Below are 27,758 nucleotides of genomic sequence, written 5' to 3' on the forward strand. Positions count from 1 at the left end.
GTGCCGTGCCGGGCGTTGGGGGCAGAGCCGGGGCGCCGTAAGGAAGGACTCAGGGGTCTTGGACCCGCCGCCCCATCCCTTTGGCTTGCAGCCTCCTGTCTCTGCCAATCTGGATAAGCGGAGGAGGCCCCGCGTCTAACGCGGGATGGATAGTACGACGCTTTTTGCATAGGTGGAGTGTTTTTTCCTTCCTCAAAGCAAACAAGCTCCCATCCTGTGCCCATGGGAAGTTTTTGTCCGAAAACCAAAAGCAGCCTCCGTGGAGCATGGTGTTTGGCTAAGACCCAGTGTTGCTCCTCAGGGTAGGGGGCTCCGAGGGCACCACTTCACCCATCTAGTCCAGAAAGGCTCCGTTGTCCTCGCTGAGGTTGGCTAGGATGGCAGGATCTCAAGAATGGACGTGCGGGGTCTCCTGCTGGCACTGGGATGTGGGGAGCCCCATTGGCTCTACTGGGAGGCTTGCCCTGTAGGAGGGTCTTCCAGTGAGGCTTAGGCAGGAAATGGCCAGGCTTAGACACCCCCAGGCCCCAACCTGGCTAAGCAGGGAGTGGACGATAAGCCAGTAGGAAGGCAGAAACCGTAGGCTCCCGGCCCACCTCCGTAACTGAGTCACCAGAGGACAGACACCCTTCCGCCCAAGGGACTGCTTCCGGTTCCCAGGTCGGAAGGTCTCTGAACACGTCCTGGAGCCCACCCCTCCCTCCAGCTGCACGGCCTCCCCAGGCTTTTGTGGTTTGCTCATAAGAGTGAGCCACCTGCAGCCTGGGCGCTGACCCTGCCGCTTTCACACCTTCTTGGCTGTACTGACTTCAAGCACCTTTCGCCAGGCCCACTGGCTCCAGGAAGGCCACGCCTCCCACCCGCACAGAAGTGCTGGTCTGGGCAGAGCCAACACGGGGCATAGGACAGGCCCCCCAACAGCCCTCGATCCGCACAGAGCACACGCAGCACCCAGAGACAGGCCCGACGCCCATCCTGCTCACCTGCACCACCAACCTGTCTACTCGCCCGCCACCCACTCTGACGGAGGACCCCTCCGGGGTGATGCTCCTCTGGGGTCCTTGTTCCTGGCTGCCGCCAGCCTGACAAAACCTGCAGCGCATTACAAACCAATGTCCCTCAGGCACAAGGGGACTCCAGACCACTGTGTCCTTTTCAAACCCTCCCTCTACCCCACCAGCAGCAGACAGCTCAGACTCCTTACGAGCCCTCACAGAAGAGCAGGTGCACAAAACTCGATACAAAACCCAACGCTTTAATGAGATGAGAGGCGGCAGCGCAGACGTACCGCTAGAACCGGTACTGCCGGCTATGCACGGGAGCAAGCACGCACGTTGACAAACCACAAATCCTTCAACGTTCCAAATAACCTGAGTAGAGAGAATTGTGTTTATTTAACCACATAAAATGCATATATAGGAAACTTCTCTATTTAGGAGCTGGTGGCCTGCACTCAGCATTGCACAGATAAAAATATACGACTTTCAACACAGATCTAAATACCTTCACATTTTAAAAATCAGAATTCTCTACACAAGTTTTAAGCTGACAGAATTCAAGTTCTGAGTTTTCATATATAGCTTTAACTTGTATTAAACACATGTTTATTTACAACGTGGACAGAGAGCGAGGGGCTGTTAAGGCCATTTTCTCATAGTGAAACATTGCAAAATACGGACATAAGTACAACCTAATATAGGCAAATGTTCGAAAAGTCATTGTCTTGGTTTAACGTAATTGAGTATCGGAACGGAAGTGAAGAGACAGCCTGTCGTAGCACCAAGCCACGCCACCGGGACGTGCGCACCCGGCCTTTGCAACCAGCAGGGCTGCTGCCGAGGCGGGCCGGGGTGAGCTAGGCCCGGGCCACACTAAAGGGCGGCTTGCTGGCCTCTCCATTCCATCTCCAAATTCATCACACGGTCCCGAGTCAACAACCATTTCCAGAAAGAGTCAGGCCCAAGGGCCAGTGGCCGAGGTGAGCATGCCGAGGGCCAAAGGGCAGACCTTCAGGGACCCCGCCCTCACCTCCGGTGCCTGCTGTGCCCGGGGTGGTCCCGCTCGTAGCGATGGCCCGCTCGCTCGTACGACCGAGAACGCTCCCGTCGCTGGTCTCTACAGTAATGACTTTTCTTCTTGTATTTTCCAGAATTATCTGCCCGTTCCCGTGAGCGGCTCCGAGAGCGGGAGGAGCTCCGGCTCCGAGACTTGTGTGGCTTCTGGGCGGAGTACTTGCAGTCCTTGGACCTCCGGTAGCTCCTTACCTTGGAGCCTTTGTAGGGAGCGCCCCGATGGGCCTGTCTGGGTGGGGAGTCACTCCGGCTCCGCGAGCGGCTCTGTGACTTGGACCCGCCAGACGTAGAGCCGCTGTCGCTTTTCCTGTGAAGGAGACCACTGGGCGGGTGACCGCCCACCCCGACCACCTCTGGGTCAGGAGCAACTGTCCTGAGGAGAGGCCACACCACCTCCCAGGGAAGACACCCACCCTGCCAGGTGCAGCCCCAAGCGCCCCGAGCGGCACACACCTTCTCTTAGGAGAAGCGGATGGCGACGGGGACCTGGAGTAACTCTGCTCGTGACTCCCACTCCGACTTCGAGCCCCTCGCCCCCTCGGCAAGCTGAGAACAGGGCGGAGAGCAGAGTTTCAGACCCCACGTCTCTGCAGCCAACCCCAGCAGCCCGTTGGGGCACGTGGACACTCACCCGTTCACCGGGCTGTCGGCCTTGGCTCTCTTCACGCCCTCCACTTTCCTCCTGGCGTTCTTCACAGAGAGTGGGGAAGGCTTGTCTCCTTGGCCTTCCTTGGGGGACTCCGCTAGAATCAAGTATGAGAAGTTACAACCCGACAGCTGTTCTGCTGAGAAACGGGTCAGCCAAGCAAGGTGGGGCCTCTCCCACAGGACTGCCGCTGCCGACCGTGACTCCCTGCTCCCCGCCGGGCTCGGAACCACCAGACGCAGGAAGGTCACCCGTCCCGCTCGCCTTGCCTCCGGGACCGGGGACAGGCGTCATGCTTAACTCTAGGATCTGACAACATGGTCTACTGCTCCAGATTTATGAGATTTTCATCAAACTATTTGGCTAGGCTGGGTAAACAGCCATTTCAGGACCCTGTCCATATCCCTTCCTAACGAAAACAGAAAAACAGACTTCATAGGAGCCCCCCGGAGTGCTCAGACTAGCTGCAGACGTGATTCTAAGAGAAATCTGGAGGAGAGGGCCACCCCTGAGAGGAGCACACGCGCGCCCTGACGCTCACCCGGCTTGGGGGCAGGTGAGAACCGCGACGCGCTGTCCAGCACCTGGGTGCCGCCGGGCAACAGGCCCTTGGCTTGTGCCTTTGCCTCGTCGAGGGCGTACCTGCGCTTCTCCACTTCACCTTCCAGGTGGGTCAGGTCAACCTAGAAAAGCCAGAGGGCAGGATTCAGACCAGATTCTTCCAGTCAAACACAGAGGCACACGTGACGTGAAAAGACACAGAACCTTTTTCCGAGTATATAGCTGCAGAATTTTTAAGCAGATTTCTTGAATCTCTTCTTCAGTTGCTCCAAACAAAAGAAACCAATGGGGACGATTGGGCAAAGGGATCTGTAAACACAAAAGTCATCACCATTATACTTTTCTTCATTGCAGACAAGATTCTCAGGGCAATAAAAACAAGCCTGCCGGTCACCAGCAAGTAGGCTTTTTACTGGCTCCAACGAGCATAATTTGAAGCACAGTACATAGAAGTTCACTGGGGTCGGTGAATCCCCCGGGGTGGCCCGGCACTGACCTCCAGCGTCCGGGCAGCAAGATAGATGCAGGCACAGGCGATGCTCTCAGGCTGGAACCTCACAAAAACGTCTGTGCGAAGGCTGTCATTCATGTAGTTCCTGAAAAGCAAATGCAGGAAGAATTGCAACACCCGTGGCAACGCGCACAACACCTGTCTGCACTGTCTAAGTCAAGTCACTGCTCCGCTAAGTAGTCTACTGCCAGGACTTAGAGCTAGACAGTCCTGTGAATCTCACAAGTTCATGGAAAAACGTTCTAGCTGCTTCTTCTGAATACAGGACAGGAAGACAGGGAAATAACTGAAAAAAAATTTTAAAGCTGGCTGAATGTCAGACAATACGTGTTGCTATGAAAGAGAACCAACTTTAACTTTACTTTTCCCTCTCAACCTTTGGCCTGCTCTCATGCAAAACACAGTGCCTCAGAAAGATGTCTACTGTGGCAGTTCAACGTATCTGATTAAGGAAACCTAAATGCTCAAAATCCATAGTGCAGAGAAACATGCAAACTCAAATGAATGGGCTCAGCACAAAGCCTGCGAGGGCCTTTCTGAGACAAGTCGTCCTCTTGCGCTCCTTTTCCGGGGAGAGGTGCTCACGGCGTGGCTTCTTCCACACGGGAGTCCACTTGAAAAGGGGGGAAAACGCCCTTGGGTGTATGGGAACGTCATGCAGAGGGCTCAGCGCCCCAAGGGAAATCCTCTTCTCAGGCTTATCAAAGAACCGTTTCCAAACTGTCCCATTTCAACAAGGAGTCTTAAAATGAACATTCATAAAATCAGATAAAAGCAACAAAATACTACAAGTTTCATCACAATCAGGACATTTTTAAAACTTTATCACATTTTAAAAGATATAAAAATACAAAACATTTGCATTTTTTTGAAAAATTAAAGAGTTTTGACATTGGCTACATTTTCAACATTTTCATTTAGATATATTTCTCTAAGATTTAATAGACCAAAAATCAGATCTCACCTTAACTTTATAAACATTGCAAAAACAAAAGATTAATTTCACAAGAAAACAGTTGCACAGGTCACGTATTTAGTGCTCGTAACATCCCCCAGTGGTACCAGGCTCCATCCAAAGGGGAGCCAAGTTGTGCTGGGGTCTGACTGATGCACCCCCCACCCTGGTTATCTCTGCCCGAAATCCTGGAGAAGGTGACCTACAAACCCACGGAGAAATTCCTCAGTGATAAATTCTACATCTGCCCACTAGCAGCACCTGGCTCTGAAGCTCTCGCTCCAGGCACCCAGAGGGGACCAAGGAAAAGCCTGTGTGATGGAGCCAAGGCCACATGTCCCGAGAGTTGCAAGTAAACGGTTCAAACATTTGCTAAACATAACCGTCAGTAACTTTTTTGGTTCTAATAAGAAAACCTTTAGTACTCGGACAGTGATAATATTATTAAACCGTTAACTCTTACGTCCTAAAAAAAAACAAATGAAGTCCTCAAAACATACATTTAAACTTAACTGCTATTTTTGAAATAAGTTACAATGTAAAAAGTGTCCATGGAATGATTTAAAGATGCACACCTTTTACTAGACTGTGTCAACACTTAGTGCTGAAAAAGCAACTCTAGGACTTTCAGAAATAAAAACACCATCCCACACTAGTCTAAACTCCCACCAGCCAGTTTTCACAGCTTCCCATTTTTTTTTTAAGAGAAAGGTACTGCATCTTTATTGCACAGGTAGGGCAGTTTCAAATGGACAAAATTCATGTCAAGACAGTTATCAACTCTTATCAATACAATTACCAAGCACGACAGAGGATTAACAAGAAGCACAATCGTCAGAGAACCACAGCAGCAGTGGGCCAGCACTAGACTATCGTGCGCATACCACCATCTAGAGCCAGCCTTCGGCGGAGAGCCTGCACTGGATTGGCTGAGGACGGCCGCTGTCCCTGCACCGAAGCGCTTGGACAGGAGAGGAGAAGTCTTAGTCACTTACCCTCAGAGGCTACCCTTTGATTGAAAGAGTACAGAAAAGAAAAGTCAAAATAGGTTCTCCATTAGACACAGCACAGCACCAGACAATTCAGGCAGCAAAAATATGACCCTTACACACTTCACTCTGTGGGAAAGCACCCAGCTCTGAACCGTTACTTCAGGCTTCACTTCTAGCAAATGCATTGTTAAAATCAGTCCCCAGATTGTAGAAAGGCTTTACACCCCCTCTTCCTCCCATAGGATTCCCTTAACCGAGGCAGTCAGAAGCAAGTTCACGCTACCGTGAACCTCTAAGTCCACACTGGCAGCTGCGGTAAAGACCCTGACGTGCCAAGTCCACAGCCCCCAAAGGGCAGCCCAGTGACTGCCCTCCTCCAGGGGCAGAGCGGGTACGGGCCACCTTACCGTTCCACCAGTGCCTGATATCTGGGGAGTCTGGCTGGAATTTACATGGCAGGAACACTGGGCACTCAGACAACTCCAGCCCACAACCAAGTCATGGGACCGACTACCCACTGCCCAAGTGCCTCAAATCAACATACTCCTGCACTGCCCTGGCTGGTCTCATAAAACAAGGAAGGCCAACTCACCATGAGGTCTGGACCAGGTGTCGGTTACGCTCACACTCTAACACCTGAAGGTACATAACGATTATCTGGAAGATATGGGTCAGGCAGTTATTACCACGCACCTTGAGAACGCAGAATTCAGATCTTGAGGGCATCCATGCAGCAAACGAGAGCCTTGTGCGAGATGCCAGGGTGGCTCCTGGGCACACGCCCCGTGCACGGCTCAGCTGGAGGGGGGTTTCTGCTGGCGCGCCGGCTGCCTGCTTTTGCAGCCAGGTGCCACGAACGCACGCGCGGACCTAACTGCACCCACGTCTGTCTCGGCCGGGACAGAGCTGAGGCTCATTCTCGTCTTCGACACACTCTCCACCAGTGACGCTAGCCTGGTTAGCCTGCCCTGAACGCTTCTGTACCCTAGTCACCAACTTACACAAAACGTGGTGTGAAAATACTTTCAGCAAATGAAGAAAAAGCTCTTAAATCTATGGTGAGTAATCTACCGAGATTCTGAACTAATGCCAGAAAATCAAACGAGAGAAGATATGAGGAAACCCCGAGTAAAAAAAGGATGGAAACAGAGATGAAAATAGCACTCTTCACGTTTGAGTGTAACATAGAAGATATACGTGGTATCGTATGCTCAACTGATACACACTGCAAAATAGCTTTCGTTCATCTCCAAATAAAGGGTTCAGAATTCTTCCAATTGCCCCATAAAAGAAAATAAGGTTATTACTAAAGCAGCTTTAGAAAAAGAGCTGTTGAAAAAGAAAAAGTAAACTGATAGATTTCATTTTTACAAGTTCATCACCATTTTTGAAAGTTCAAACTTAAAAGATGCAATTTCCAAAACTTTTAAAAACATACTATTAAAATAAACATAACACAAAAAGGCTAATGAGAAAAGTTATTTTCCAATTATAGATAAAAACTGGAAAACCAAATCAGGGACACATTTAATCCTTTTCAGTTTCCAATCTAGGTGAGAATGAAGCAATGACTCTGGTGGGCTCACGTGGCAGCTGGGCCTCATACCCACCTTGTGAGGGTGCTTCACATGGACGCAGAAACCCAACTCTTTGAGAACTCGCCTTTCCGCCTTTATAATTTGATTCTTTAAGTTAACATAATCTTGATCCAACAGTAGAGGCACAGGTTTTCTACAAATACAACGCACACGATCTGCATAAGGCTCAAATAAAGCCTATCAAATCCCACGGTTACCCCCAAACAGTGACAATCTACCATAAACACGATACAGAGTCAAGAAGTTTGCTTCCTGTAACTAACAAAACCACACAGTTTTCCTCAAACCCCAGCGCTGACCTACTCACCCCGCATCAACGACCCTCTCCCTGTTTTCTTTACGGATGATAAACGCCGATTGAACAGAGTGGAGGGTCTCACGATCTCATGGCCCAAGGACTACACGTCCTCCATCCACCTCAAGATACAAGCGGATGTATTGAGGATGAAGGGAAAACCAAAACACCAACAGAAGCATGGCGTTTAAACAGCCAAGGCTGTATTTTACAAAGGCCCTCCATTAGCTGGAGCGTTGGAAAGCCTGGGCCAAGGATGCTTCTAAAGATCCTGCAACGCACAGGACAGTCCCCACGGCAAAGAATCATCCAGCCCAAAATGTAAACAGTGCTGAGGTTGAGAACCCAGTTCTAGAGCATTCAGGCTGACGTGGGCAAACCACGAAGCCAAGGCCAGCCGAACTACAGCCACAGCGCCCTGTCCTCCTGACTGTGGTTCCTTCACTGATTAAACAGCATCTGTTGGGCACACCCCCACCCCCAGGCACCAGGCCTCCTCCTGGGCACAGGTTTAAAACCTCACCCCCTACACCTTGTTTCAAAAACGTTAATGGAACTGAATAACCATGAAAACAGACAGGGATATCTACGACAAGTCTGATAAAGACTCACTTTTTCTCTCTCAGGTGTCGAAGGCGATGAAACACGTTGATGACGTCCCGTATCCGTCTTGGAGCCTCTTCTATCTTGGAGGCCAGGTGAACACAGGCCATTGACACGTGCTGAAACGTAAGCGATGCAACACAGAGATGTTTGTTCCAAGGACGACAGTCTCCAACAGCTAAAGAACGGCGGTTAAGAGCAGAGGGGGTGCACCCTGAGAAAAAGGCCACTTGGAAAAAACCCCTCTGCAGTACAGGGGGCTTCCCAACCCCCCAAGTACAGCGCTGCGACTGGAAGACAAGTACTCGTTCCTCTGAGCAACGGGCAACGCAACAAACCTGTCAACACGTTTCTGGGGGAAAGAAAGACGGAAGAAAGCCTCACCTCCATGGAATGCTTCACAAAGGACTTGGTGTAGAAGAACCGCTGGAACAACACCTGCCCGGTAGCCATGGCCACCTGCACAAGAGAAGGATTTCATCCTTTTCAAAGCCCAATTCAAGGGTCTCAAAGTTAAATTATTAGGTTTCACGAGACTCCTAACAAAGAACCAAGAACTAAAATGTTTCCGCGTCCACAAAGGCTCTTCGAGCCCCGCTGCCTCGCCTCCCTCATCACCTCCGGTGGGCGGCAGCGGGGACGCCCTGGGCCTGGGTCGGCCGGTGGGCCCGGGGCCAGGTGGGAATAAGGAGCGGGGTCGGGGTCCGAAGAGGGGATCGGCGCTGCGCCCGGGTGCCGGGCAGAGACACGGAGCGGGCTCCGGATAAGGCCCCCCCGCCAACAAAGGGCCCGGCAGCCTTCCCAGCGCCAGTGCGGCGGTTACCTCGGCCCGAGGCTCGCGGCCGCTCCCTCACCTGCGGCAGGCGAAGCAGGATGCCGGCCGCCTGGATGAGCTCGCAGCCCACCACGCGGAGGTCGGTCTCCGTGTCAGTGTCGAGGCCACTCGACATGGACGGCGTGAAGCGGAGCTTGTCGTCCGGCAGGAGACAGTTCTCCAGCGTGATGAGCACCCCGGAGTACAGCCGGTCCCCGATCAGCACCCCCTGCGACCCGGGGGCTGTGCCACCGGAGCCCGGCGTGCCGGCCGCTGCCGCGGGGGTCGCCGGCCCCTGAGCCCCGGCCCCGGCCGTCGCCGTCGCCGCCGCCATTTTGTGCCGCCGACTCTCTCTCAGGCTCCTTCCCGGCAGGGCGGCTCCCCGCGACGCACTACGGCCGCGACCGCCCCGCCCCGCCGCGTGCCATTGGTTCGACCGGCGGGCCTCCCGGCGCCCCCTTGCTGCGACTGGCTTGGCCGCCTATCCGTCAGCGGCGCGGCGGACGCCGGAACCCGGCGCGGGCGGGAGCGGGCTCGTTACCCAAGAGGCCCTGCGGCGCCGGGCTAGACCGCGGTCTCGGCCACGACCCGGAAGCACTAGTCGCAGCTGCCAGCCCCGGGCACGTTTTATGGGCTAACCGCCCCGGTCTGGCCGTGCAGTCCGCGCAAAGACCCGGGAGCTCTCTAGGCTCCCACCGCAGCCCCAGGCTCCTTAGGGGCCTGGCGGGTGCTGAGGGGGCTCAGGGGGCCCGGGGGCGACCCCGGGTGGGCAGGGCCAGGCGGGACGCCCCCTGCCCCGAGGGCCCGCGCGGCGGGGCCGGGGGGCGGCTCTCCTTCCGCCTGGATTGCGTCCTTCGGGCCAGTGGTCCAGGGCTTGAATGGAGCTGTCGGAGGTTTCCGAGGCCCCCGACCTGAAAGGATGGGCGCACGCGCTAGTAAGTTGTCCCCCAGCCCACGCCCAGCAGCAACGAGATGCTGTTTCCCTGAGTTAATTTGTGGCCGCCGGCGCGGTCAATTACTCTCTAGCCTTTACTGAGTCCACGTTTTGGGGTACAGGTATTAACGACAGATTCCCAAAGTTCTCGCCTTCAGAGCTGAGTCCAGAGAGGAGAGAGAGGGTAGGTGTAAACGTTTAATTCGATGTTTCTACAAATCTACAGCAGCTACAAAGTTGCAAGAGGCATGAGTTCCCCCAGGGTTGGGAGGAAAGGAGCCAGGTTGGGATGCCCCGGGGGCCATGGGAAGGGGCTTGGACTTTATCCTGCCAACAGCGGGGAGCCATCCAGGGGTTTGACCCTCCATTTCCTCATCTGTTGTACCAGGCGCTCTCGGGATTAGTGACCGCCAGCTTCTGGTGGTTTTACGTCACCTGACAGCAGTGTTGCTCTCGCCTCAGCTGCGACAGCATCTGAGTTATCTAGTTATCCGTTGCTGAACAGTTGTCCCAAACTTTCACCAGGACCAGTGAAAGAACCTGTGTGAGGATGATGGGAAAGCAAGACTGGGTGAGGGGGAGCTTGGGGTGGGGGGCAGGTTGGAGAGAAGATTGCAGGGTAGGAGCCTCGGTGGGGGCAGGTTCAAACACTTTGGAGCTGCCAGTGATTGCACCAAACTCAATCCTGCCCAAACCCAGTGGTTGACATTGACTTGCACTCCTGCTGATACTTGATCCTGCAGCTCAGACCTGTGCGAACTAAGTGCCAGTGTCCTGTCTTCTCTTCACCTCCGTGGGCAACATGGCTACAGTGCCCCACCTCCCCTACCCCAGCCGGCAGCTCAGGGAGGTTTCCTCTCTGCGGGCCACAGCAGCACACTGTCCAGGAAAGGAAACCCCAGGAAACAACTTGTTTCTCGTGGGCCTGCCTGGGCTGCCTGTCTGTCCCCTAACAGTGATTGGCCGGAGGAGAGGGAAAAGCTGATGGCTCTAGACAGTCAGGGCCAGACTCTGGAGCTGGGGACATGGCCACAGCACAAAGGGAAACCTGGTTCTGTGGCCAGGGCAGGGGTGCCAGGAACAGCCCACAGCTGTCTGCCACGTCCCCACCTGCCTTTATCAAGATGAACGAAGAGAAGGCAGCTCCTTCACAGCAGTGCATCTTGCACAGAACTTGGTCCGCCCCGCCAGAGAGCTCTTTGTATCCTCCACCCTGTTGTTTTCAATAAGAGCCATTTTCTGACAAGGTGCGTAGTCAGGCACTGCACTCGGCATGGCAGAACAGGACTCAGCCACCCGCCTCCAAGTGCTTGGTCCAGTGGCCATATTTGGACACAGCGACAAGGGCCAGGAGGAGGGGCCTCTTAAGAAGCCAGAGCAGTAATTGCAGCTGGAAGAGATGTTCACCCGCATGAGGATGGAGGAAAGTGGGCAGAGTGAAAAGATTTGACCGGCTCCGTACTGAGCTGGAGGTGGGTGTCTGAGGGGGGTGACTTCCAGGGCAGGGCTGGCGAAGAGTGGGGGACGGCATCGCCACAGGGCCCAGCATGGGGGTTCGGAGTGCGGGCATTGCCAGGTAAATGCAGGGGTCATCAGCAAGCAGACAGCGACTGCTCTCGTGGGCCTGAAGAGCTCTCCTAGAGCACAGCGTGTGCGGGAGGGAAGGAGGGCAGAGTCCTGGAGGGAAGGGAGCACATGGTCCTCCGGGGCAAGGGCTGACTGTGTCCCTTGGACTTCGGGACCAGGAGACGGCTTTGGTGAGAGCTGTCGGGGCGTGGCAGAGCTGCTCACAGACCCAGTGACAGGAGGCCAGAGCTGGAGGGGGCTCAGAATGCAGACGAGGCTCCCGGAGAAGGCCAAGGGGAGGCCCTGTTCCTGAGCAGGAGGGGCACACAAGTTCCATTCCAGCCCGAGAGGAGAGTGGACGCCTCTGCGTGGGAGTGCTCAGAGGGGGAGGACAGGGCTGTACGGGAAGCGCAGGGCTGGCAGACCTGCTGTGAGGCGGCCCTCAGAGATTTCTGGGCTTGACTCCGGAACTAATAAAGTCAGGTATTTGGGGGAGGGGCCGAAACCCTCACATTAAGGCTCCCCAGGTGATTTGATGGTCACCCTGCCTGCGGGGGGCTAAGGTGAGCCCAGGACCCGGACAGCCACCCTGCCTGCTGGTCTGGGGAGTGAGGGAGACCAGCTGGTGCTCAGTGGCTGAAGAGCTGAGCCAGGGAGTCCCTGCTGGAAACCAGAGGAGGAGGAGGGGGAGGGAGAGGTCAAGCACCAGCAGGGCCTGGCGCCACCCCCCAGCCTGCAGAAGGATCTAGGGTCCCTAGGGGAAGCCTTGCCCTAGTTACCACCCAGCACACGGGCACTCAGGCAGAGTCCACCCAAGGTGTCTGTGCCAAAGAACGCAACTCACAAAGTTGCGTTTGCGTTCCACACAAACTTTATTTACACAATCCATGTGAGATTTCTGAACCCGTGCCAAAAGAGGCAAGATAAGGCCTTTTCTCTCAGGCCTGTTACTGAAATGTAAATTAACACAAATGCAAATCAAACTTACTCACTGTTGACAAATAACTCTTAGTCCCTATTTTAGTATAATCATCACATGAGGGAAAAAAAAAACTTTTCCTAAGATGCTCCGCCTCAAAGGGCAGTGGGTGTCAGCATCCCCCTCAGAGGTGCTGTACCACCCTGGAAAAAATGCCTTCGGGCTCCTTCCCGTCCCCCAAGGCAGCAGCAAATCCTTCCTGTCGCCTCCTTTTGGCCAAAGCAGCCAAAGATTTAAAAGTCTTTGGTTCGTAGATGGCTAGATCTGCAAGTACTTTCCTGTTGAGCTCCACCTGGCACTGGGAAGAAAATCAGAGCCTGTATCAGCATCAGAAATGCATTTCAGTGAAACACAGGAAGACTCGGAACACGGCTAAGCACCCTGTGATTTGAATCACCTTAGCACACACCACTTGAGCACCAGTAGGGGAGAGGGAGTGGTGACTCCTGTTCAAGCAGGACATGGGAGAAGAGGGGCGGGGGGCAGGGGGGGAAACCAAGGGTTGTCAGCCAGACTTCTGGCCTGGGGTACCCTTCAAGGCAGCTGGGAAGAGGAAACCACAATTCCCATTTCACAAACGATGAAAAATGAGACACAGAAAAGGTGTGTGAGGCACAAGCAGAGGAACTAACATCAAAACCGGGCACTCCTTATTTCCACGAGAGAGCCAAAGTCATCTATCGAGTGAAGCAACAGAAAACGGACAGACAGTGCCAGTGAGTCTGGGGTGCAGGAAGAAGGGGGGGATGGTGTCCTGGCATCAAAGGCAGCTGTGCAGGAGTCAGCCCTGTTCTACCACCTGGGACCCCTGTGCTGCGGGCAGAGTCTCTCTCCTTTTGAGCCTAGTTCCCCATCAGTAGAATGGAGGTGTCGCACCTAAACTTACCCCGAGGATCTTTGTAAAGTGCCAGACACAGGGCCTGGCACAAGGACCCATTCCCCCTAGCTTTTTAAGAAAAAACGTAAATGCACACAAGAGCAGAGGGACTAGCATACTCACCAGATGCAAGTGACCAAGATTCTGTGGCACGTGCTTGCTCTATCCCCGCCAAGATGTTTCCCTCCTTTTTGACTATGATTCAACTTGATCTGCTACCTCACCAGAATTCATTCAGTGTAAAAACTTTGAAATTAAACTTTAAAGTTAAAGCCAAGTTTTTCTACCTTTTTCTCTTGATGGGGAAACACCAAGGCTTATGTCTTGGTGCCACAGACCCTGTTAGCAATTCTGCTACCAGCAGGGCAGCGGCAGAGCCAGTGTGGCGAGTCCCCGAACCCACCAGAACCCCACTCCAAGAACGAAAGCAGTGTTGGGCTGCGAACACTCCACTGCCCGCGCTGCTGGACCACGGCAACTGGACAGGTTATGAAGACGTTTAACGTCTCGGCAGGACCACATCTTCGACCATACCTTAATCAAGTTGAGGATGAATGCTGGGTACTTCAGGCCGTGTTCCTGGGAAGCAGCTGTAACTCGACTGATCCAGAGCTGAAATGAGAAACACTAAGATGCTTAAGAACCAGTTGTATGTTACATCCACACCTTCCAGCTAAGGTTGTCACTGGACTAAAAGGTTGTTTTTGTAAGAGCAAATACAAAAGTCAGTGTCCTATTCAGGCTGAAGTACAAACAACAGTGAGCAAAAGCTGATGCTCTTTATCCAAATGCCGGCTGTAAAGCATTAACTCCACACACATCTTTAGGCGCCGAGGGAAGATACAAAGATGAGCAAGATATTCTGGGGCAGACACAGCTCCGGGCGTAGCAAGGATCCAGGTGGAAGCTTCAGGGAGGTGAAGGCCTGGAGGGGAGGAGGCAGGGCCTTCGAGAAGGGCCAGGCTGGCGAGGCAGCGGCGTCCGCTCCAGGCGCAGCGAGAGATCTGAGCGCTGCAGGGGAAGCCGGGCTGGGGAAGCTCTGCGTGCATCTGTCCAACAGGTTCCGTGTGAGGCTGCCGCGCCGGACCCGCTGCCACCCTCGCGCCCCCGACACGCGCACACCGCATCGGGCCCAGCCGGTGCTCACGGGGCTGCGCGCGAACCGCGTGCACAGGAGCGGCTCGCCGGGCCCGGTCCACCTGCGGCCGCGAGGCCCCGCGGGTTCGGGAAGGCGGGGGCGGCGGGGCGAGGCCGAGCGGGCCGCGCTTACCGTCCGCAGGTTCCTCTTCTTCAACCTGCGGGCTCGGGTGCACTGCACGAACGCTCGCGTCACAGCCCTGACTGCCAGCCGGTAGCACCGATTCTTCCTCCCCCGGAAGTGCTGGTCAAGAAACGGGAGAGGAGGCGGTCGGCGTGGCCCGCGCGCGCCGGGCCAGGCGGGGGCGCGGGGCGCACGGCATACTCACCCGCGCGTGCTTCAGCACCTCCTGGACCCGCCAGTAGCGGTCGGTGACGCGGTTCCGCAGCCAGAGCTGCGCCGTGAGGAAGACCATCGCGCCCGCAGCCCGCGCCTCTGCTCACCAAGGTGAGCGTCGCGCCACCGCCGCCACCCCTCCCCAGCGATTCCGGGTCAGCTCCTCCCTCGCCCAGGGGAACTTCCGGGTCACTGCGCGTGCGCTCTGGGTCCACGCCGCTATCCCTCTCCTGTGCGCATGCTCGAGCTCAGGGGGCGGTGCCGGGGCTAGGCAGGGCCTAGGCGGTGGAGGAAAGGATCCCGTTCCCGCCCCCCCCATCCCGGCAGCTTGAGGGCGGACCGCCGAGGGTGGCGTCCTGCGGAGCGGAGCTGGGAAGCGCTGCCTCCCACCGAGGGCCCTGGTCCTCTTTACGCCGCGGAGCTGTGCACTTTATTTTTTTAATAAATTTATTTATTTATTTTGGTTGCACTGGGTCTTCGTTCCGGTGCGTGGGCTTCTCGTTGAGGTGGCTTCTCTTGTTGTGGAGCACGGGCTCTAGGCGGGCGGGCTTCAGTAGTTGTGGCTCACGGGCTTCAGTAGCTGTGGCTCGCGGGCTCTAGACCGCAGGCTAGTAGTTGTGGCGCACGCGCTTAGTTGCTCCCCAGCATGCGGGATCTTCCTGGACCAGGGCTCGATCCCGTGTCCCCTGCATTGGCAGGCGGATTCTTAACCACTGTGCCACCAAGGAAGCCTTCCATAAATGTTTATAAGCACGTTATTGGGGTTTTCTTCTGGTCCATTTGAAAGGAAGTTGGAGATAGCTAAATACTTCACTGTGTATTTCCTAAGAACAAGGACGTTCTCTTACAAATCCCAGCACCATGATCAAAATCAGGAAATTCAACATTAATGCAAGACTGCTGTCTGGTCCACAGTCTGCATTCCAGTTCAGTCACATATTCTTACCGCTTTTCTCCCTGTCCAGGATCACGCACCGTGTGGAGTTCTTATATCTAATTTTCAGTGTTAACCTGGAACAGTTCCTCAGCCTTTCTTTGTCTTTCTTGACTTTGGCATTCTTGAAGAGTACAGGCTACTTACTTTGTAGAGTGCCTCTCAATTTGAGTCTGTCTGATGTTTCCTCGTGATTAGAATCAAGTTACACATTTGTAGCAGAATACTGCAGACATTATATTGTGTCCTTCTCGGTGCGTGGCACCAGGAGGCCATGACGGCAGCTTGTCCCAACACGGGTGATGTCAGCTTTGACCATTTGGTTACGGTATTGTTTGCCAGGTTTCTCCACCGCGTTTACGTTTGAACTAATACATAGTTTGTAGTGAAATACTTCGGGAGTCATCACAGGCTCTCCTGTCAGCAGATGTTGAGGTAGGAGCACAGAGGTGTACTATTTTGTGCCTGTGAAAGAAGGAGGATGCAGATCGGACAGCATCTTGGCCAGCCCGACAGTTCTGGAGCAAAGACTGCCTAGTAGGGAAGCCTTGTGTTGGGCAGAAACGGCCAGACCCCAGCACCTGTGCTGTGCTCAGCCAGCGTCTGGGGCTGCTGGGAAAAGCGTGCCATCGGCTGAAACGCTGCTGCGGACTTGAAGCCCCACGACACGTGGGGCCTCGAATGGACGTGTGAGCAGCTCCTCCGTGGCCGCTGCGCTCCGAGGCTACCTGCACTCACTCATGTGTCTATCATTGACTTTGTAAGTCTTTCCATACTTACTGGCATTCTCCTTAAAGAAAAGCTTTCCGTTGGAGGGCACACAGAGGGTGGCGGTCCATGACAAAGGAAGTGGTGACCGAGCCAGGCAGAGGGATCGGCAAGTGCGAGGCCCAGTGTGGGCGAGGTCAACAAAAGGCCAGAGTTGTGGGAGCGGAGCTAGTGCAGGTCCAGGGCCGTGAGCAAGTCAGAGGCTGGAGACGGAGGCTGGTGAGGACGCAAGGGCCCTGGTGGTCTAGGAAGGACTGTGATGTCCCGGGTACCTGGGCTTCCTCACAGCATGGTGGCCACAGGGCAGGACCCCGGAACCTGGTCGCCCTCTCAGCCCGCCCTGGAAAGTCACACAGCATCGAGTCAGCAACGCTTGGGCGCCGGACCAGTCACAAAAGTCCACTCAAGAGGCGGGGACCCAGACTCCAGCTCCGGATGGCAGGAACAAGGGGATCCCACTGGAAGGAGCACGTGCGACGGGCCAGGTCGCTGGGGCATCTGCGAACAACACTATACACCACAGCTGGTCTACGCTCTGTGAAAGGGGGCCACTGGGGGATTGTGCAGGAGAGTGAATAGGATGATGGCTACTATTCTGAGAACAGCCCCTTGGGAGGCAAGGGGTCAGGCGAGAAGACCAGTTAGCCTGGGGGCTGGCCTGGTTTCGGCAGCATTCCAGGCAAGGCTGACGGTGGCCTGGACATGGTGGATGCAGCGGGGGAGGTGAGAGGCAGTCGGGCTGTGGGTGTGCTCTGAGGTCGAGCCCACAGGCTGTGCTGGCGGCTGCCTGGAGGTCCATCCTGCAGCTTTAAAAACCACCCCGGGACTTCCCTGGTGGTCCAGTGGTTCACACTCCACGCTTCCACTGCAGAGGACTCGGGTTTGATCCCTGGTTGGGGAACTAAGATCCCGCAGGTCCCACAGGCCACTCGGCGCGCCCAAAAGAAAACAAAAACAAAACAAAAAAAACCCACCTTTACTCTGAGGACTGCAGAGATGTCACTCCAGGCCTCACCTTTGCCCCATTCTCGTCTCCTGTGCATCTGCTCTCCCACCCGCCCCTCCACCTCGGGCCCAGGCCCCGCCAGGAGTCATCGTTATGTCTTCCTTTCCCTGCCCCTCCCCACATCCAACCATCAGCAAGTCCAGAGGGCTGTGCCCACAGAGCCGTCCCAGTTCTGCCTGTCTCTCCCGCCGCCACCATCTCACTGGCCTCCTGGGTTTCCTTTCCTAGTTTCAGTCCACTCTGCACTTGCCGGCCCCGTGAGCCAAAAGACCGTGTCACATGAGCTCACGTTCCCCAAAGGCTTCCGTCGTCTTGGGGGTAAAATCCAAGTGCTCCCAGGGTCCCCGGACAGAGGCGCTGATTTAGCAAGACGGCTCTCACTTTCAAAAGATGAAATCTGTCCTCTAAAGCTGTTCTTCCAGAAAAATCTTATAAGGACATTGATTTTCTATGAGGATGCAGGTGTGGACAATCAGAGACAACTGTCACTCTGTATCTGTTGTACTACAGGATTTTTAATTTACAGAGATGGCTGAGTGATGACAGGGAGAGGCTAAAGCTATTGAAAGCAGGTTTTTGTTGTTTTTTTTTTTGGCTGCGTTGGGTCTTCGTTGCCGCGCACAGTGGCTTTCTCTAGTTGTGGCGAGCGGGGCCTGCTTTTCGTTGAGGTGCACGGGCCTCTCATTGCGGTGGCTTCTCTTGTTGCAGAGCATGGGCTCTAGGCACGTGGGTTCAGTAGTTGGGGTGCACGGGCTTCAGCAGTTGTGGCTTGCAGGCTCTAGAGCGCAGCCTCAATAGTTGTGGCTCATGGGCTTAGTTGCTCCACGGCATGTGGGATCTTCCTGGACCAGGGCTCAAAGCTGTGTCCCCTGCATTGGCAGGCGGATTCCTAACCACTGCGCCACCAGGGAAGCCCCTGAAAGCAGATTTTTATGCCTTACATTTCCTGAGGGAAGGGCACACCACGCCCCATAGGGACACAGGCAGAAGCAGCAGTGTCGATCGGGAGGCAAGAGCAGGGGCCCAGGGAAGGCTCAGGCCTTTATTGGGGTTCCTGTGGAAAAGGCAGGGCAAGGCAGGGAAACAGTTTCTGATTGGTTTGTTTGGTAATCCAGTGGGCCTTGGTGCACAGAGGCAGGCCTGGCCCTGGATGACTTCAGGCAGGGGGATGTCAGCTGGGCATGTGAGAGAAGGGAGCCGTTCAGGGCGTGGGTAGGGACGGCAGGGGAGAGGAGGACAACTGGCCGTTCGTTTGGCCCTGTCATTAGTGAGCGGGTGCCAAGAGACAAATACTGAATCTAAGGAAACACAGTAAGAGTGCCGGTGTGCCCGGGGGGAGCACCGAGGCTGACACCCCGATGGGGGACGGACAAACGGGAGCCCATCGGGTTTTGGTCAGTTCTGTGGCCACGACTCAGTCTCTCCGCCAAAGAGCGTGCACAGGGCTGGAGCTGCAGGGCTGACGGGGCCCTGGGAGTCTGGAATGGTTCCAGGTCAGCCCCATGCTTCTTGCTGGGTCTCCAGCCACTGCTTCCTTCTCCTCCAGGGACCTCTGGGGTGTTCTCCCGTGCACCCTGGCAGGTGGCCTCAGACCAGCAGAGAGGAGCCTGCGTGCCCTGAAGGCCGTGGGAGCCTGGAGCCTTTGGTCCTGCTCTGGCCCTGCAGCCCTGGGGCCCTGTGCCCCTAGGACTCCTCCTGCTCTCCACAGACGGCAGGCCCCAGGTCCTGGGCCACCTCCCCCCACTGCGTCCTCCGGGTGGGGCTGGCCCCTCGGCTCAGCAAAAGCTCTGCGGTGGAGCCGTGGCCGCGCTCCACGGCAAGATGCAGGGGGGTCACGTGGAGCCAGCCAGCAGCGTCGACCTTCGCGCCCCTGGCCAGGAGGTGGCCGGCGACCTCCATGTGGCCTCCCCGGGCAGCGTGGGGCAGGGGGTGAGGCCCAACGTGTCCCGAGCGTCCACCTCCGCTCCCCAGGCGGCCAGCAGTTGGACGGCGAGCAGATGTCCACCAGCAGCAGCCCTGTGGAGTGCAGAGCGGCCGTGCCTGTCCTTGAGGCTTGGGTTGGCCCCGTGCTCAAGCAGCATCTCCATGTCCTAGAAGAGAAGGGGGCAGGGGCAGGGCTGGCCTGGGCGGGCCACACAGTGCTCAGCTGCCCTCAGCGCCCCCTTTCTCCACGCTGCTTCCTTATTCGGTGCCGCCTGTGGCACCTGCTGGGGCTCTACTTGGAGACGCCACTTGCCCCCTAGTGGTCCTGAGCCGCCTGTGGCCCCTCTGCACCGCCCAGGGCCTGGCTGGACTCAGGCCCGCGGCCGGTGCCCAATAAATATTTGGTGCTGCTGACCCAGCGCCCTCCCTGGGCTTCCAAGAGCTGGTTACCAAGGGAAGTGACGTCAGGGCAGCACTCAGGGCCCTGGTGCCCGGCCCCTCCCCACCACCCACACGATCACTCTGGGGGCCGGGCCGAGACGTACCTGCCGGCGGCCCAGGTCGGCCGCGACACCCAGCGCCGTGGCCCCCGCGCCGTCCTGGGTGTCCACCCGCGCCCCGTGCGTCAGGAGGAGGCGCAGCGCTGCCGACTGCCCGGCCGCGGCCGCCACGAGCAGGGCGCCGTCCAGGCCCGCGCCACCGCCCGCCGCCAGCAGCTCGAGCACCGGCAGCCGGCCGCCCGCGGCCGCCCAGTGCGCCGCCGTCCAACCGCGCGCGTCCGCCGCCGCGGGGCCCGGGCCCGGTGCGTCCAGCAGGCGCCTGGCCAGCAGCGTGCGGCCCAGCGCGGCGGCCCAGTGCAGCGGCGTGAGGCCGGCCTCGCAGCGCGCGTTCGCCGACGCCCCGCGCCGTAGGAGCAGCTCGGCCGCCCGCGAGGGCCCGTGCCAGGCGGCCTCGTGCAGCGGCGTGCGCCCTGCGCGGTCTGCGGCTACAGCCCGGCCCCCGCGCTGCAGCAGGAGACGCACCAGCGGCACGTGGCCGCGCAGCACGGCCAGATGCAGCGGGGTCCTGCCCGCGCGGTCCCTGCGGGGCGGGGAGGGCGGCATGGGCGAGGGCAGGGGCACAGGGAAGAGACCTGCTACCTTTGCCCAGGAGGGAACCCTCTCCAGCCCGCAAGGGACAGCTGCCTCCGTCTCCCACTGAAGGGACACCAGCCACCACCCCTACCCCCACCCCCGTGGAGTACCGGTCCTGCCCCTGGGCTCACCTCTCCTCCACACTGGCCCCTTGCCGCAGCAGCTGAGTCACCAGGCCCACGTGACCCTTCCACACGGCCTGCAGCAGGTGCCCCCAGGCCTGTGGGGCGCTGGGCCCCTCTGTCCCAGCTCCTGGGGCCTCCTCGGAGCCCAGCTCCAACCACCGCAGTTCCTGCTCTGCCCCTGCCTCTGTCAGGTCCTGCTTCCGGGGCTCAGAGACCCTAGAGTCCATCTGGAAAGAACAGGAATCCAGCATGGATGCTGGAGGCCCAGGCTGGATCCAGCCCACTGTCCCCAGGCCGACAAGGACCCCTTATCTCCCCAGGAGAACCTGGCTACCACTTAGCCTTCTGACGGCCTTGGCTCTCAGCTACCCCCAAAGCGAGCCCACCCAGGGGCTCTGTCCTCCGGCTGGGGGTCCTCTACATGCCGTCCCGGCCCAGCCACAGCATGGTGGCCCTTTCATGAAACTCCCCCTGAAGTCACAGCGGTGGGGTATCTGCTCCCAGAAGGTGGAAGGCTGGAGCTGCAGTTGTGCGGTGGCGGTGGGGCCTCCCGGGGGCCGGGCTAAGGGCCAGTTCTCCATCTGTTTACCCAGCAACTTAAGGGGAGGCCCTGCCTGCGGGCCACAGCCCCTGTCCCAGCAGCCGTCAGCCCCTGCCAACTGCCAGGGCCTCTGGCTTGTCCTCCCTCCCGGGAGGCAAAGACCAGGCAGGCAGGAACTTGCCCGTGGCCCACAGCTCCTCAAGGAGCACAGCCTTTGATGTGCCGCGACTCGCCCCCAGGGGACACCCACACACCTTCCCCCGGGTCCTCCGGGTCCCCCCCTCGAGCCCTTCCCGCCAGCCCCACTCCTGTCCCTGCTGGCTAAGACCAGGCTGGGTGGTGGGCAGGGTGAGGTGGGACCCTTCCCCCCCACCCAGATGCTGCATGAGGACAGAAGATTCTCCAGGGACACCAGGCAGGCAGCCTGGACCAAGGGGTGGGATAGGAAGCCCCCTGAGAGGAGACTGAGGCAGGTCTCCAGGGGCTGTGAAGGGGCAGAGCCCCAGGCAGTTGAAGGAGGGAGCCAGGCAGAGGGAGGACTGTTAGGAGACGGGCTACATCTGGACGGTGGACGTGGTGCTGCAGGAAGCCCTCAGTAAGGCCTCCAGGTTGGTCACCTTGGTTCTGGGGCCCTGGGGCAGGGTGGGCCGGGGTGGGTGGCAGGCCCTGAAGGTGCCTTCCCATCCCCCAATCCCTGGGTGAGGCCACCCGTCCAGAGCCCAGACGGGAGAAGGAAGTGGGGCGGCTTCTGCAGCCTTGTCCCTCCAGCCGCCTCTCATGACCGCTCACCAAGAGGCAGCACGGCTTTGGGGTGGTGGCTCCCAGCCCAGCCCCTCCCCAGCTTCCACAGACGGACGAGGTGTCCTCAGGGCCCTGCCCTCCAGAGAGGGCAGCCCTTCCAGGTGCCGGATCCAAAGGGTGGGTCTCCAGGCAAGGGGCTGAGAGGCCCCGTCCCACTCCCAAGCCACACGGATCCTACCCCGTAAGCCACGGTCACTCCTCTTCTAGAATGAGAGCTTCGTGACAGCACGTCACACAGGCTGGCAGATTCGTCCCATAAGGAGCAAGGTGTTCTGGGTGGACGCAGACAGTTTACTGGTTAAGCAGCCGGCAAAAGCCAGAAAAGCAAGGGTGTCAGCCCTCTGCACCCTGTCCCCGCAGGATGACCCAGGAAGACGCTGAAAGGAGCAGGGCCAGATGACAGGGGCGCGAGGACATGGGGTGGGAGGGGCACCCTGTTGCTGAGGAGCAGCCTCTGTGCTGCAGCCGCGCCCTGGGGGCCCCGTGCACCGTCCTGTCCCTCATCGGAGCCAAGGAAGCTAGAAACTGCCTCCTGGTGGCCTCCCCACAGGCAGAAGGCAGTGAGACTGGGCCGTGGGGCCTGTCCCCGCCCCCCCCCACGGCTTCTGCCATGGCCTGGGCACTGCAGCTTGCTCAGTGACCTGCAAAGAGCTGTCCCGCTACAGGCAGAGGCTTCTGTTGGCCTCCCTCCGCGTTGAATCCACAGGCGTCCATCGTGCCTGGCGCACAGCGGGAGCTCAACGGAATGCTTGTTGAATGAGTGAATGAATGAGTGGAGGACCTGGGGGAGAGGGTGGGGCTTAGAAAGGAGATGAGTCCAATACCCTTGCTGTCTGAACTCTCTTTTTTACCCCAACTTCACTATCAGAATAAATAAACAGCTACCGTGAGATCTTCACACGCGTGCGCCAGTGCAAGCAGTTCAATTGCACATGTGCTGGGCAGCAGGGCTTGGCGTGTGTTGCAGGGGGCCTCAGCAGCTGTCCTGGCCGGCGTGTCTCCACCCGCGTCCCTTGAACAAGCTGTGCATGTCGCTGTCATCGAGCTCCCTACGTGTCTGAAGGGTGCTGGTGAGCTTGAGAGGCCTGAAAAACATAAGAAGAAAAGTTGGAAGGGATGAGGCGGACTGTAGGGGGAGGGAAAGAGAAACATTCGCATCTGGTGCCACCCGGCCTCCTTCATCCAGCTCCCAGACAACCTACTCAGTGGTTTAAGTGTCAGCTAGTTATGTCAGTGGTGTTTATTTATTTATTATTATTATTTTTCAAATAATTTTATTTATTTATTTATTTTGGCTGCGCCGGTTCTTAGTTGCGGCATGTGGGATCTTTAGTTGAAGCATGAAGGCTTCTTAGTTGCAGCATGTGAACTCTTAGTTGTGGCATGCATGCAGGAGCTAGTTCCCCGACCAGTGATCAAACCCAGGCCCCCTGCATTGGGAGCACAGAGGCTTACCCACTGGACCACCAGGGAAGTCCCTGTAAGTGGTGTTTAAAACACTGTATGTTGTGCACGGAAACCCCGGGAGGCTGTTAGGTGCTAAGAGTATTTTGGTAATATTTGGAGAAATTAGTTGGGGTTTTCGGAGGGGCTGGGAATGCTTTCCCCCCTTACTTGAAATCACAGAATACGCGCTCCCCCTGTTTTCAGGATGGATTGGATTCTGACACAAAGGATGCCTGTAATGGTAGCTGCCATTATTGAGTGCCTACTGTGTGCTGAGTCCCACATTAAGCATTTCACATACGTTATCCACGTGCCCTCTCAACAGCCCTGCAGTGTGGGCACCCAGCATCTTCTGGGGCTGTTCTGATGCTGAGAGGGGCCAGGTTTGGGGATGAGGGAACCATAGGGGGCTAGGTCAGACGTTGACCTTCCTGTGGCAGCTACGGATGGGGCAGTTGCCAGAGTTGAGACTAATGAAATGAAACCATTGTGTGCAGGGTCTGGAAGTGGGGAGAGGGCGGGACCTGGGGGGAGGACGGCCCAGTGCTGAGCTCTCAGGACAGCTGTACAGGCTCTGACCAGAGCACGCCGGGGCTGGCGGGGGAGACTGGGCAGGGCTGGAGCCGTAAGTAACCTGGCAGAGAGAGGGCCAGCCTGGCAGCGAGGACCTGAGGCTCAGGTGTGGCCCTGGAGACTGATGGTCAGGTCTGGACCTACCTGGGCCAGGGTCCTGCCCTCCAGCTGAGTCCACTATCTGGTTGCTGGGGTCTGGGTGGAGGTCTGACCTGGCAACCTAGGGTTAAAAGGTTGCTAATCTGACCTGGGTGGGGGGACAGAGGGTGGGCATCCGTCCTGCCACGTGACCACCGCTGTGAGCCCACCAGGCCCACTGCCAAGAGAGCATGAGTGAGCAGGAGAGGGAGACAGAGGAGGACGAGGGAGGGGGCGCTTCAGACACGGCACCCATGCTGCCCCGAAGGCTTCCTGACCACCAGGCCTCAGACCCGATGTCCCCAGGGTGGGCGGGCCCGGCTGCCCCAGGCCGGGGGATCCTGCTGCTGCCACGTCGGGCCCTGGCTGCGCTCCTGCTCCATCTGCTGCTGCCCGCAGCCGTGTTCCTGCTGCTGCTGCTGCCCGCAGCCACCACTGTGTACCTGGGATTCCTGTGCCACTCGAGGGTGAGCTGAGCAGTCCACGGGCGCGGGGCTGAGGAACTGTCTGGGGTCCTCGGGGAGTGCAGGTCCCTGGAGGCACGTGTGCCCCTCCCTGAAGAGCTCCTTCTCCTGCCAACCCCCCCCACCACCCCCCACCCGCCACTGGCCACAGCAAAAGAAGGGCTTTTGTTTGCCACCCAAGGGGACGGCTCTCTCCCCTCCCCTGAGGCCTCTCAGCCTTGTACCAGGAGCCGCCAGGGCCTGGACAGCTGGGCAGGGTGGGAAGAGGAGGAGGGTTCCAAGAAGAGAAGAGAAGGATATTGTCAGATTTAAGCAGTCCACAGTCCCCATCCTCCAGCCTCCCCCAACACACTGAAGACCCCTCCTCCCCTGGGATAGGTTTCCCCACGTATGGAAGGGGTTATGGCTTGGTCTGGGATAGGGAGGGTATAGGCAGATGGGCCCCTTTCTGCCCATCTGGGGAAGGGGGGGCCGGGGGAAGGGGGCCGAACGCTGGGCCGCAGTAGACAAGGTGGCGCCAGCTGGCGACACCCCAGGGTAGGGCCTCGGGGTCAGATGCCAACTTAGGAAAGGGCCATGGGAGAGCAGAGAGAGCTATCCTCAAGGGACTCCTACTCGGGCCATTTACCGCCTGGGTCCCCATCTCCCATCCTCGGCTCAGAAATGCCTGGCTCACAGCCAGCCCCAGCCCCCACGACGCCGGCTCTGCCAGACCTCAGGCTCCGCCTTCTCCTCTCCCGGCCCCGCCCCGGTCCCCCTGCTCTCAGGCCCCGCCCCAATTCCTCTACCGCCCCCGGCCCCGCCCCGGAATTGAGGCCCCGCCCCCTCCCGGTCCTTTTGTTACCAGGCCCCGCCCCGGTCCATCTGCACCGGCTTCCCCGCGTCCGACTCACACCCGAAGCGGGGCTTAGCTCCCGCCCCATCCACCTGCTGCCAGGCCCTGTCTCGGAACTGAGGCCCCACCGCCCCGCCTGATCGTCCGCCCCGCCCTCAGGTCCACCCGGCGCCCCGCCCCGCGTGCCGCGCGCTGCTGTCCGACCGCGGCTCCGCGGCGCTCATCGTGTCGGGTTTCCTCTCGCTGCCTCCGCTGCTGGTGCTCGCCTCGGCCGCCCGCGCCCGCCTGGCCCGACGCCTCCGCTCGCTGCTGCCACCCCCGACCTGGAGTCCCGGACCCCGCCGCCACCCCGACGGGGAGGAGCAGCTCTGCGCCTGGGTGTGACCCCAGAGGCCTCTCCAAATCCCGGAGGCCCCCGAACTCCCCCCGTGTCCCCCATCGGTGGCTCCAGGCTGGTGAGCTCAGGGTCTGCGTCCAGGTCCCGGCCGGGAAATCCCGTGCGCGCCGCGCGGCCCCGTGCGCAGTGCTCCGAGGGGCCGCGAGGTGGCACCGGACTCCCCCGGACCGGGGCGGCCCTTCCCCACCCTCACCGGCCTCCGCAGTCCCCGCAGCCGCCGAGGGGCTGGGACGCCCCCAGAGAACAGGGAGATGGCTCTCGGAGAAGGGGCGCGTGGCCAGGCTCGGAGAGAGGCGGCCTTCCTGGCTTCTGCCACTGTGGCTGTCCTGGGCTCCTGTGCCCCGACAACGGGCAGTCCCTGCGGGCCCCCTATCTGGTCCGGCAGCGGCCTCCAGCGAGTCCCAGAGGTGGGGAGACTTCCACGCTCCACGGTTCCAGAACTTCAGTGGCCAGAGCACTAGGGCGTGCAGGGCTCAGCCCGAGACCCGGGTCAGCGTTTAGAGTGAGGGCTCTGTCTGTTCTCTCTGGATAATTTTAAGATCTTTTCCGTCTTTTGCTTTCTGTGCTTTTAAGCATGTTTCTGGTTGTGGCTATGTTCTTATTTATCCCCTTGGTACACACGGTGTGTCCCGTTTCTACAGATTCACATCTTTCGTCAGTTCTGGAGAATTCTCAACCATTATTTCTTCAATTCTGCCTCATTCATTCTACATATTCTTTCTTGGGAAACACCTGTTACGTGAATGCTTCCCATTGTGCTTTTACCATCATGTCAGTTCAGCTCTCTTCTGTGTTTTCCATCTCCTTGTCTCCCAGTGCTGCGTTCTGGGCAATTTCCTCATCTCCCTCTTTGAGTTCACTAAGCACTGGCTGAGTCTAATCTGCTGATTATCACATCCATTTAACTTAAATTATTGTGTCGCCCTATCTAAAAGTTATACTACTCACTTCTTATTCAAATCTGATGATTTTGATGATCTCTTGGTGCATGCTCGTGATTTGGATTCCAGCTTTGACTTCTGGAACATTTCACACATAGTTGTTTCTATTTTTTTCTTTTAATTATTTATTTTTTGGCAGTGCCCTGCAGCATGCGACATCTTAGCTCCCCAACCAGGGATCAAACCCTCACCCCCTGCATTGGGAGCATGGAGTCTTAACCGCTGGACCACCAGGGAAGCCCCACACATAGTTATTTTACAGACTGTACCTAACAACTGCACTCCCTTTGCCTTTGGGGGTCTAAATCTGTTATTTGTTGCTTCTGCTGACTCAGTAACAGCATATCGTTTCTTTGAATGTTTGTACTTGTTAAGCATCAGCCCACACCTGTGAACGTTCTGAGGCCACGTCCCTCCACAGAGGATGCCCTTGTGAGGCGTGACCAACCTGGGCCCCCGTTAGGGTCCTGGTTAGTACCCCACTGTGCAGGGCACCCACACTGTGGCCCTGATGCAGTGTGGCTCTCCATCCCTGTGTTCAGGGAATTCTCTGCTTTCCCATTTGTTTCCATTCATCATCCTGGGTTTCTGTTCACTAGGCTTCTATCTGTTTATTTATGCACTTCTTTCTAGCGTTTCCTGGAGGGGAGGGGGCTTGGAAGATATCTACTGCCTTGTAAGCCCAGCAGTGTATTAAAAATGTGTTTGTTGTAATTCGTTCAGAATCTAGTAATAGCTGGAAGGCCTTGGAAAGGATCTAGCACACCATGTGGCCAGCAGGGCTCCACCTGTGACCAGGAGGTCAGGGCCCAGATGTGCCCAAGGATCAGCACTCAGGGCTCACTCGTGGCTTGAA

At 57.5% G+C, this 27,758-nt stretch overlaps 4 protein-coding genes across 10 annotated transcripts; 1 reads left to right on the forward strand and 3 right to left on the reverse strand.

The window, feature by feature from the left end:
• Positions 1 to 1,235: 1,235 nt before the first annotated feature.
• On the reverse strand, positions 1,236 to 9,503 carry CCNL2 (cyclin L2). 7 transcript variants are annotated; one of them, XM_057556760.1, is made up of 12 exons: positions 9,088 to 9,490; positions 8,618 to 8,692; positions 8,243 to 8,352; positions 7,348 to 7,468; positions 6,330 to 6,394; positions 3,776 to 3,875; positions 3,484 to 3,588; positions 3,260 to 3,401; positions 2,704 to 2,815; positions 2,526 to 2,618; positions 2,029 to 2,394; positions 1,236 to 1,370 (listed from the first exon to the last, which is right to left on the reverse strand). In XM_057556760.1, exons 1-12 carry the CDS (start codon positions 9,379 to 9,381, stop codon positions 1,310 to 1,312), a joined length of 1,644 nt encoding a protein of 547 aa, XP_057412743.1. In that variant the 5' UTR covers positions 9,382 to 9,490; the 3' UTR covers positions 1,236 to 1,309. The 7 variants fall into 7 exon arrangements, with proteins under 7 accessions (XP_057412743.1, XP_057412749.1, XP_057412719.1 ...); XM_057556766.1 differs by having other exon boundaries at positions 2,029 to 2,379; positions 9,088 to 9,485; XM_057556736.1 differs by having other exon boundaries at positions 8,243 to 8,411; positions 9,057 to 9,479.
• Positions 9,504 to 12,400: 2,897 nt separating this feature from the next.
• On the reverse strand, positions 12,401 to 15,049 carry MRPL20 (mitochondrial ribosomal protein L20). Its single transcript, XM_007166246.2, has 4 exons — positions 14,870 to 15,049; positions 14,674 to 14,784; positions 13,938 to 14,015; positions 12,401 to 12,824 (listed from the first exon to the last, which is right to left on the reverse strand). The coding sequence occupies exons 1-4, from the start codon at positions 14,954 to 14,956 to the stop codon at positions 12,651 to 12,653; spliced, it is 450 nt and encodes a 149-aa protein (XP_007166308.1). The 5' UTR covers positions 14,957 to 15,049; the 3' UTR covers positions 12,401 to 12,650.
• Positions 15,050 to 19,124: 4,075 nt separating this feature from the next.
• Positions 19,125 to 26,268, reverse strand: ANKRD65 (ankyrin repeat domain 65). Its single transcript, XM_057551741.1, is given in 8 exon segments — positions 19,125 to 19,507; positions 19,510 to 19,675; positions 20,054 to 20,588; positions 20,773 to 20,993; positions 22,287 to 22,380; positions 22,750 to 22,889; positions 22,994 to 23,193; positions 26,155 to 26,268. Coding segments are annotated over 7 exon segments (1,551 nt in total). The 5' UTR covers positions 23,150 to 23,193; positions 26,155 to 26,268; the 3' UTR covers positions 19,125 to 19,268.
• On the forward strand, positions 24,383 to 26,162 carry TMEM88B (transmembrane protein 88B). The gene is made up of 2 exons (XM_057551749.1): positions 24,383 to 24,732; positions 25,724 to 26,162. Exons 1-2 carry the CDS (start codon positions 24,457 to 24,459, stop codon positions 25,946 to 25,948), a joined length of 501 nt encoding a protein of 166 aa, XP_057407732.1. The 5' UTR covers positions 24,383 to 24,456; the 3' UTR covers positions 25,949 to 26,162.
• Positions 26,269 to 27,758: the final 1,490 nt, after the last annotated feature.

The sequence above is a fragment of the Balaenoptera acutorostrata genome, chromosome 1 (assembly GCF_949987535.1).
Source record: "Balaenoptera acutorostrata chromosome 1, mBalAcu1.1, whole genome shotgun sequence".
Lineage (NCBI taxonomy): Eukaryota > Metazoa > Chordata > Mammalia > Artiodactyla > Balaenopteridae > Balaenoptera > Balaenoptera acutorostrata.